The sequence below is a fragment of the Quercus robur genome, chromosome 2 (assembly GCF_932294415.1).
Source record: "Quercus robur chromosome 2, dhQueRobu3.1, whole genome shotgun sequence".
Taxonomy (NCBI): domain Eukaryota; kingdom Viridiplantae; phylum Streptophyta; class Magnoliopsida; order Fagales; family Fagaceae; genus Quercus; species Quercus robur.
In genome coordinates this window covers 81,888,420-81,899,230 of record NC_065535.1, presented here as the reverse complement: position 1 = coordinate 81,899,230, position 10,811 = coordinate 81,888,420, and the positions used below count along the sequence as shown (strand labels likewise).

Here is a 10,811-nt window from a genome sequence, read left to right as displayed (position 1 = left end):
ACAAAAGATAAAAATCTTGTCAAAAAATAAAAAACTTTTGTGAGACGGAAGAAATTCATTAAGTGATTATTTCCTTATAATTGTATGCTATGAGATGTTTGGATGAGTTACATGACATGAAAATTGTTAGGGGTGTGCAAAAAACCGACAAACCGAACAAACCGACCGAACCGTTGCCAAAATTTCGGTTCGGTTTCGGTTCAGTTCGGTTTCGGTTTCATTTTTTAAAAACCGAAATTTTTGGTTTCGGTTTCGGTGTTGAATTTTTTCACCCGAAACCGAACCAAACCGACCGAATATATATATATATATATATATATTTATGTAACAATAATACATAACTGATCAGTGGCCTTAATGGTATGCTCCTTATGATTTAGTTAGTTGATCCCAGGTTCGAGCCTTCGCGCGGGAAAACCCTAGTAGTAGCATAAATACGAAAATACCCCTATTTATTCTTCCCTTTTCTTTTCTTCAATTTCCCTTTTCTTTCTTCAGCCGCCCCTTTCCCCAATTTTTTCTCTGTCTGTCTCTACCCTTCTCGCTTCAATTTTTTCTCTCCACCCTTCGGTCCTTCCCCAATTTTCTCTCTAGTCTCTGCCCTTCTCAGTCCAGCCGCCTCATTCTTTTCTTTTCTTTTCGTTCTCTAAGTCCCATGGACCATAGCCATGCCTTTCTCTTTTCTCTAAGTCACATGTCTCTGTTCTTTCTTCAATTCAGGTTGAAAAATCACTACGGAGACATGGTGGTAGGCTTAAGCATGGTGGTAGGCTCCTGCTATGGTGCAACAACGGTAAAGTTTTGTCTAGACCCTTTTGCTAATTCAAAATATTTTCAATTTTTTGTTGGAATCTGTATGTAATACTGTAAATTGTTGAACAAATATTGTTGGAAATTTTTCTTTCTCTGTCGTTAGCTCTCTCTCTGTTGCTCTATTACTTTGTTTTTTATATGTGATTAAATTTAGGGTTTTGAAAATCTCAATAACCCTTTCTTTGGAAAACCGAAAACCAACCGAAACCGACTGAAACCGATATACACCGAAACCGATGGTTTTCCAGCCATTTCGGTCGGTTTCAGTTGAGAATTTCACAAATCGAAATATTCGGTTTCGGTTGGCCATACCTATACAAACCGACCGAAACCGAACCGAGCACACCCCTAAAAATTGTCATTAATTTCTATAAGACCAATTTAGGTTGGGCAAGACAAATGCCTAACTCCTTCCCATCTAATAATTTAAACTTCAATCTTAAATCAATGGTTCAAAACTAGGTTTTTCCTGTGTAATTTTACATATTTTGGAATGTAACTAAGAACTAAGGTCATGTAATTTTCTTAGATTTTAACTAGGAAGGTAAGCTTTATAATTTTTGTTTTCCTTCTATTACAGTGTAATATTGGATTTCTTAACGAAATAAAGGAGTATTTCATTTCCTTTGCCAGTTTTCTTGGTTTTATACCTTAATAAAATAAGTGGCAACTTCAAAATACAATCTAGGGGTAAAACATTATTGGTAGAATCATCACTCTTTAAGACTTATTTGACACTTGGGTTGTGATTTCCAAGTTCCCCATTAATTTTTGCTATGTCTCAATAGTAACTGATATGCACTACGGAGCGATAAGTGTTATATGGAATTAACTTTGATGAGCTCCATGTCAAATGTTTGGAAGTTGGAAATCTCGGTCAAGATACAATAGATCAATCGCACTAGTCTGTGTATAATACAAAAAGTGGTCAAATTTACACACTTTTCTCCAAAAACTACCCACATCAATGGGTGTATAAGTTTGTAAATATACACTCTACTATAGTAACCATGTAAATATACATAAGTATTGTAGCTGTGTAAATAATTTTTTATTGTTTTTTCTCTCACCTCCTCATTAGACCTCTCCTTTTCTCTCCTCCCCAAACTCTCTTCTTTCTCCATCTCCATCTCACTCACTCACTCTCTCTTCCTCTAAACAAGACAAAACTGGTCAACCACCAACCACCATCCAGCCACCACACCCAAGCCAAAAATCCCACCTTTCTCAAACCCCAAAACCCAAATCAAAACACAAATCAAATTACACCCACAACTTAGAATACCAAAAACCAATCAAAATCACTGAGTCCCCAAACCCAAGAGAGAACTTAAAGTTAAAAGCCTTTTGTTTGTGGTGGTCGATTGGCTGAACCCATGGTGTTTGGCCTTCGTGGTCTAGGCTAGGTGGAATTCGGGTTTAGAGAGCTAGAAAAAGAAGGGGTTTGATTTATGTGGGTTTTGGCCTTTTTGGTGGTTATGTGAGGTCTAGCCATGGCCATGGAGCTCTAGCCATGAAGGTTTGGCTTTGTTACGATGAAAAGAGCAGAGAACTGAGAGGTCAAAGGAGAGAACTTTTTACTTTTTTTGAGGAAAATATGAGAATAAACATAAGAAGATAAGAAAATCAGTCATAAAGTACAAAGTAAAAAATAATAATAATAAAATATTATTTATATCAGATGGAATATATAATAGATAATTTGATGGGAGTATTTTGTAAAAATAATGGTATAAAATAAATAAAAAAAAGTAGTTTAAAATTTTACAAAGACTGATACAAATACTCTATATGTTTAACCCAACCCATCCAGGTAACAAAAGCAATTGCACTTTTAGACACAATAAAAACGGCACTCAAATTTATTCTCATTGGCAAACCTTTATAGCCATTCTACCATACTTGCATTTCATGTGCATTCATTGTATGGATATTGTCGTGGACCGAAATATTATCATCTTAAACTCTCCTTGCCACAAAGACTGCATGTGCCTCCTCACCTAGATTCAGAGCCTACAATTCTTTGATAATTTTACAACAAGGCCTAATTTTAAAGAGTATGCCCAAATCAAGATGAGTAAATGAGTAATGTTGATGGCCATTTCGGAAGCCCAAGTGGAAGGGAGAAGCCCAGCAACACGGATAGAAAAGAGTTGGCAAACGGATAGAAAACCCATTAAACCCAAACGACGGGAATAATGGATTACAGGTCTATGAGATAAACAAATGGGCCTTAAGGAAATAAATGAGCTTAAAGGAGTCCAAAAAGAAAAGGCAAACCATGGACAGTATGTGATGTGGAAAAGTAAGAATGGGTCACGGCAGGTCCAAAGTAATGAAAACAAAGAAAGTAAGGGATCGATGGTAAGCCCATGGACCCCAAGGATGAGGAATAATGTAATTGGGCCGGGGAAGCCCAAAGAAATCAGTAAAAGCCTATGGTAATGCAAAGTTAAGAAAATGGCCGAAGAAGCCCAAGGGAAGCAAACGGGCCCGGGACGCCCAAGAGAAAACAAATGAGACACAGGAGTCCGCCAGTGATGTAACAAAAGAATCAATGACCTTGTTGGGCCATTAGGGGAAGAATGAACGGTAGGCCCAAAGAGGCCCAGCCAGATTGAGGCAAAACAACTTCGCAACAGGAATGATAGAGTGATATGACAGGAGATGGTAGCAGAAAAAAGGGTGGGCTGAAGAAAAAGCAAAGCCCACTATCAAGCAAGGTCCAGCCCCGAATAGGGCAAGCCATAAAGGAAAGAGAAACCAGAAAATAATCAAGAACGGACAGCAAACTGTGCAAGTCAACCACGACAGATGCATAAGCAGCAGGCAGATTTTGGGCATACATGGAAAAGAAACACGCACAAGGCCCAGACCTCACCAGCCTATACTCAGCCAATACAGAACAGTGAGGTCATGGGTTAGAGGTAAGAGGGCATGGTTTGGCAGTGGAAAGAGGGGAGAACCTATTTTGAGGTTCTTACTAGGGCCCTTTTGGGGGAAGTGTCCTGCTGGGATGACATACCACCCAAAGGGGCAAAGCTGAGCCAGAACCACTAGGTACATGCCATAAGGGATAGGGAGAGAGAATGCACCCACACTATAACAGGAAAGGATGCCACGGCAGATAAACAAACAAAATAGCTTTCTTTTGTCTGGCAATGGGGAGTGGCACACAAACGTACCAGTGGTGGTCGGTAGGTACACCCAGACCAGATAAAGGTGGTTAAGGGATAAAATAGTAAAATCCGATCATGACAAGTACTATAAAGAAACCCTTGTCATGTACAGAAACAATGACAACAAGCACCACAATATTGGAAACTTGAAAGCTAGGAAATAGAAAACAATGATTAAGAAAGAAAAAAATATAAGAAAAAGGGAATATTAGAAAAGAATGAAAGAAAAACATAGAGAATTAGAATAACAGACATGCACCAATAGGTTGATTCCATCTCTCACTCTCAAAATCTTGTTCTCTGTCGAAGACAAAGAATGTTCTTGTGTACCAACCATTCAGGTTTGCTTCCCTCAAAGTGATTAATTTTCATGACAGGATCTCCTTGAGAGATTATTCACTTTGAGAAGAGGCATTCTTCCCTCTTTGATTTTGGTCCTACAGATAGACTTAATCTAATTCATTTCCTCTCTCAATCAACTCATATACTAACCCCTGTTTTCCTTACTTTTCTTATAAAAATAATTGTTGTTAAACTATGATTATCTTTTTCTTAAGTATGAATTATCTGTTTAACTTAATAAAAATGTCAAAGTACATTATCTTATCTTGTTATTATCATATCTATTTACCACAATCCATCTAAAACAATTTTACCCACCGTAAGCGTGCTCCTGGCAAATAAGGCATAATTTACGCACAAGTCGAACAAAGTTAAGTTGCAATTAGACCGGTCTCAACTCCCTTACTCAGAATACTTGGACCCAATACGCCAGAAGGCAGCCCAGCCCACTACAAGTAACAAGCCCTGGGAGGGTTTGGAAAAATTACATTCTCACCGGTGGTGAGAAAGGATAGTCTTGAAACACACAAACGTGTAGAGGTATGGGGAATAAAAAAGCAGGATTAAACAAGATAGAATGATCGCATAATTGTTTTAATTTAACTCTCAAAGACACCATGGGACTCCAGCAATAAATATCAGACATACAACATCATAACCATGGACAAAAATACTGTAATAGTTAAAAGGAAATCCTAACTAATATATGGTCTATGGTCAATAGCCGACCATTAAACTGATCAGCATATCCTGCCATATGTTGTTGAAAATCCCACATAACAAGGCATAAGGAAGTAAAGGCAGCATATAAGAACACAACAAAAGGACTGATAGCCCCTCCAGCACAGTTCCAGCTCACTCGAATGTATCATCATCATCATCGGGAAGAGGCTGACTGGCTGCTTGCTGAAGCTCAGCTTCGTGCCTGTAGTAAAGCAAATACAAAACAACATCAAGGACAGAAGATTTAAGGTGAAACGATCTAAGACAAACAGAAGTAACTAAATGAGTTTAACATAAACCCGTCAACAATTAAAAACAGCTACATTTGAGTACAATTGACATTTCAGGTAATATTTTTAAGATGCAGAACTAATTTGTTACATAAAAAGCTGATGCTCTTGCTTTTTAACAAGTGGTGGTCAAAAAGCATTTCTGGTACTGTTTGAGAATCAAAATAACAATAATAAAATTTGAAAACTTTATGCATAACAACTAGTATATGCAACTGGCAGACATTCTAGTGGCCTAATTGCTTTACTATTAAGGGTATCTACTCAACACTACTTGTAGACAGAATAACCAGTCCCAATAAGGTACAAAATATTCTACGCAGAATCAATAGATGGCAAGGCAGATAATTCTTACTGTTGCTGTGCAGCCAAGTCAATTTGTACTTCAGGAGGAGCAAGAGCAGGAGACTCCACAAAGTGGAGAGCAGGGTCCCTAAGTTATCAAAGCAGTAGTCAACATCAAGTTTCATTCACAATATTCGCATACTACAATAAAATGACAAAATCATACTATTGTGTTTACCCAGCAAGCTTCCTGGCAAGATACAGGAAAGGTTTCTCAAAATTGTAGTTGCTCTTTGCGGATATCTCATAGTACTGCAGATTCTTCTTCCTGTGGAATGTAACCTGCTTTGCCTTAACCTGCCTGTTCTTCACATCTACCTTGTTTCCACAAAGAACAATGGGAATATTCTCACATACCCTATGAATGCAAAAGACAAGTCATCAATATACTGTAGAAAATGCAAATATAAATCACACGCACAAATAAACAGTAGTAGATTTTAACAAAATATTTTTTACTTACCGGCACAGATCACGGTGCCATGTAGGAACATTCTTGTATGTCAACCGGGCTGTAACATCAAACATTATAATTGCACACTGCCCATGAATGCTGCAAAATTTCATAGAAGATTTTATGTGAGACCCCTTTTTTTTTTTGGAGATAGGCAAGTCACTCACGCATTCAACTGATCTTTAACCCTCCACCTAGCACTTGCAAGGGGAGGTGCAAGTTGAGCTAAAGCTCATCAGCTTTATGTGAGACCCTAAATTAGAAAAGCACAAGAAAATAAGACAAGAGACTTTAAGGTAACCAACCAGTCAGCAAACCAACATAAGAAAGCAACTTCACCGGAGAGGGTGAAAATATATTATAAAAAATCCAGAAAGTTGAAGCTTGCAATTAGTTACATTAATTTATCTTGTCTACAAATGGGAAAACCCTAAATACAAGAAGTACCCAGTTTAATCCAAACAATAACTAACATACAAAAAAATCTCTACTGGTTTTTCCATCCTTCTCCTTCCTCATCAATATAATAGAAGAATTACAATTCCATCCTGCCAATTTTCTCTCCATAGAGTCATTGTTCTTTGAATCTTTTTTTCCCAAGCCAGCTCAATCAAATTCATGGACATTCTTTTTAATGGCATTTATAACTGATGAAAGTCGAGATTCTCTTTGTTTCTAAGATTATCCTACTGAGTACCAATGAAGACGACAAAGATGCTCAGATTGTCATCATCAAACATTGATGCAAAAATTGGTGAGAGGGTGGGGTAATTGGTGATTTGGTATTGGAATGAATACTGCCTAGTTGGGTTGGATGTAATAACCAAGTAAATGCGTAATTATATACACAACCCATTTATAATCCAACTAAAAGCACCCATTTGAACCCTACCTTTGCCATAGACCTTCTAGAGACTAGCATTCCAAAATTAAACACATGTACCAAACAGCATACATTCAGTTTATGTCCCCTAATCAGAACACCTTAATACTAATTTCAACTAAAAAGTCACACTTTCAAACATTATAGTATACACACCATACAAGGTACTAATTAATGTCAAAATTTACAATCCAAAGGACACAAAAGCAATCAGTAAAGCAGAATTAAAATCTAACTAAAAAAAGATGCAACAACAACAATATTATGAATCATTAAAATTTCACTTACTAGTATCCATCTCTAAGACCACCAAACTTCTCTTGGCCAGCAGTGTCCCAGCAGTAAAACCGAATCTTCCCACAATTTGTGAAGAAGTCCAATGGATGAACCTCCACACCAATAGTTGCTATTTGCAAATAAAACCAATTTAAAAAAAAAAAAAATTAACAACTTCCAAACAGTACAAATTTCTATGTAAACAGAATGGGAACCCTAACTAAAAACAAAGCATCATTCGAGACCCTTACGTTCATATTTCTTCTCGAACTCTCCGGTCAAGTGTCTCTTCACAAAAGTTGTTTTTCCTGCCACCATTCAAAAAAAAAACACTCAGATCAATCAATACCGTCACCACCAATACCAATATAGATTTACACATCTACAGTATTTTTTTCCTGCAAATCTGTCAGAAAATTATTATCTTTCGAAACAAACATAGCCTCCACCTTGAAAATCAAAAGCCCTAACTCCACGATTTGATACAAACAGTGACAAAATAAATTCAAAATTTTCAACAACAAAAAAAAAAAAAGTAAAAAGAGAAATACCAGTGCCTCCATCACCGACGATGACAAGCTTGAAGCTTGGGTACTCCACAGTCTGTTGGTTTGGTAGAGCCTACAATTACAAAAAATATATATATAAAAAAAATATCAGATTTTATTTTCAATTTTTTAAATAAGAGCTTAATTAAGAACGAGATCGACGAGCCAAAACCCTAGCCCTCGAAAATGCACATCGAACTCAACGATCGAAAACCAAACGAGCACAAAATAGCGAGAGAGATTTGTACCATTCGATGTGAAATGGCTGAGAGAGAGAGAGAATCTGAGAGTGGGAAACAGAGAAGTGTGACGAAGAAGAAGAAGAAGAAGAAGAAGGGGACGGCGATGTGTTTTAAATGAGTGCCCAACAAAGCTAGAACTTATAAGCTTTTTCACTTTTGGCTTTAATTTCACGCTACTCTCTTGGACGTTCGATTTGATTACTTTCTTTCGGTCGTGTTACTCTCACCGTCCGATCTTATTTGTCCTCGATTCTCTCTTTTCTGTCTTTCTTTTTTAATTATTATTATTTAAACTTTTTTTTTCTTTTTAATTAAAATTAAATGACCACCAGTTGTGACAACCTGGTAACCTCTCAAAGTAGCTCCCTACCCAAAGTACGAAGTACCAACTATAGTCCCATGGATTCCAAAGGAATTAGACCGCAAGGTTTGGAATCCAATTAGGGAATGTGTTTGCACTACTTTAATTCGATTGAGATTTGAAGTGTGAGGTTTAAAACCAAACCACCAAAAAAAGAAAAAAAAAAAACCGAGAGAGATTTGAAGTGTGAGAAACAATATTCTTTCAATGGAATCAATGTCACATCCTTACTGATTCTTTGAAGAAAAATGGTCACATCCTTACTTCAAGGATTCAAACTCATAAGAGCATTGTTCATAGGTAATGTAAAAAATGTTTTACTAACGTGTGTACGTAGGTCATATTAATCAGACCCATGTAAAAATTATTTATTTTTCATTGACCAAAAAATTACTTTATCTACTTTAGAAAATCACTTTTACAATTGATCCTATATCATATTTTTCATACATCGTAGTAAAATGATATAAATTTTTACATCTAATAAAGTGATAACTCCAACAAGAAACTAACCCAATCTCGAACCACCCTAATCACTACCTAAAAATTTAAAATCACTTAAGCAACGACAATCAACATTGATATTGCACAAGCAACCCTTTCTCAAATTGAAACTCACTCACAAATCAAAACCCAATCTCATATCCAAATCCAAATTAGAGAGAGAGAGAGAGAGTTTGCACAATCCCAGCCATAATCACTCGTTTGATCTCATCGCTATCATTCAATCCACATTGACAAAAAAGTCATACCAAATACAAAGCAGTCTAATGAGAGACCATAGAAGAGAGAGAGAATGGATTGTGGTGTGTTTGAGAAAGAGAGAGAGTGGGGATTTTTATTTTTTTAAAAAAGGAAAACTAATAAATAAATAACCATATGTGAGGTGATTTTAAAACTTTTTAGTATAAAGTATTCTCTAATTTACATTTTTAAATGGTGACAGTGAGAATGCTCTAACATACCTCATATTAATGGTATGATTGGACTATGGGAGACAAAGTAAGAGAAAGAGAGAGAACCGAAGAACAGAGGGGCAGGTGATAAAATAAATATACAAAAATTAATATATTTTAGTCATCTTCCATTTATGGCCCATTTGGATGGAGGGGGGAAGGAGGGGAAGTAGAGTAGAGTTGGATAAAAATAAGCTAATTTTAAGCTAAATCTACTCTGCTCTACTCTACTCCCTCTCCCCCTCAATCCAAACACTATTAATTTTTATCTTATTTTTTATAACATTATTGTTTTTGTTTTTCTTGATATTATCATCATTATGTTATTAAGCTCATATTCTTATCTTTCTAAGTGTCCGTTTGGGATCCACTTATTTTATTGAAACTGAAAACTTTTTGCTGAAAGTACTGTAGATAAAGGTAAAAGTTAGCTGAAATAGTATAGTAGGACTCATGAATAGTATAAAAAAGTGCAATTGGATCAAATGATCAATAAATAGAAGCAAAAATAAACTGAATAGCAATGTTATTAAATCTGTTTCGTTCCGCCAGGAATGGTCGGAATATTTCTTATTGAGATGCAATTTGGAACGATAATACCACCCGTTCAACCTCGGGTCTAATTTCGACCAGTTTTGGGCCATTCTAGCCATTCCAGCCAATTCTGGTCAATTTTGGCTGAAATCAGTAGCAGTTTTTAGCCAAAAAAAAAAAACCCATCAACACAACATGTTTCCACCTAACGCTAATTGCTTGAAGAAGATCAAATCATATCTACTACAAAGCTACCAAATGATTTGGAAAAAAACAAAAACAAAACAAAGGAAGGAGAAGAGAACAGAAATTTAGAGCAGTTGTGGGGGAAGCTCAAATTTTAGCTGCATTTGAAACTTTCTTTTTCAATCCTGCACTTAAACTTCTAGTTTGGGTCACTAAAACTTTCTGGGAATAATTACACTTTACCCACCTTTGGTTTGCCTCTAATTCTATGTGCCCACCTGTGGTTTAAATTTTAACACTTTGCCCACCTGTGATTCTCACTGTTACTCAGCTGTAACCCACCTCTCCAATTTCCGTTACTCTAACACAAAAAAGGTAAAGAACAGAACTCCATATGGATCAAAACTCACTCTCTTCCAAAACTCACTCACTCCCATCCAACCCAATGAAGAACCTACACAATGCAATGCAATGCTAGTACGTGTCAAGTGCTTCTTCAAACAACTTAGTAAATCTGAAGCAACAAAACCAAATTAAATCCAAGAAAGAAAAAAAAAATCCAATAACCAGCAAGTGAGAATCAGACCCAGAAATGAAAAAATATTCAAATTTCTGAATTTCAAATTGATTTTCTAATTTAAGCAAATACCCACAAAAAATAAAAAAATAATAGAAACTT

General features: G+C 36.2%; 1 protein-coding gene across 1 annotated transcript; it reads right to left on the bottom strand.

The window, feature by feature from the left end:
- Positions 1-4,912: 4,912 nt before the first annotated feature.
- Positions 4,913-8,267, bottom strand: LOC126715324 (GTP-binding nuclear protein Ran-3-like). Its single transcript, XM_050415881.1, has 8 exons — positions 8,102-8,267; positions 7,857-7,926; positions 7,557-7,613; positions 7,318-7,435; positions 6,156-6,245; positions 5,871-6,050; positions 5,703-5,780; positions 4,913-5,259 (listed from the first exon to the last, which is right to left on the bottom strand). Exons 1-8 carry the CDS (start codon positions 8,102-8,104, stop codon positions 5,190-5,192), a joined length of 666 nt encoding a protein of 221 aa, XP_050271838.1. The 5' UTR covers positions 8,105-8,267; the 3' UTR covers positions 4,913-5,189.
- Between the last annotated feature and the right edge of the window lie 2,544 nt (positions 8,268-10,811).

Coding starts and splice junctions, on each gene's coding strand:
- LOC126715324 (XM_050415881.1), bottom strand. Junction 7,436..7,556: donor GTTCGAGAAGAAATATGAAC/GTAAGGGTCTCG, acceptor ATTTGCAAATAG/CAACTATTGGTGTGGAGGTT. Junction 5,260..5,702: donor GACTTGGCTGCACAGCAACA/GTAAGAATTATC, acceptor GCTTTACTACAG/GCACGAAGCTGAGCTTCAGC.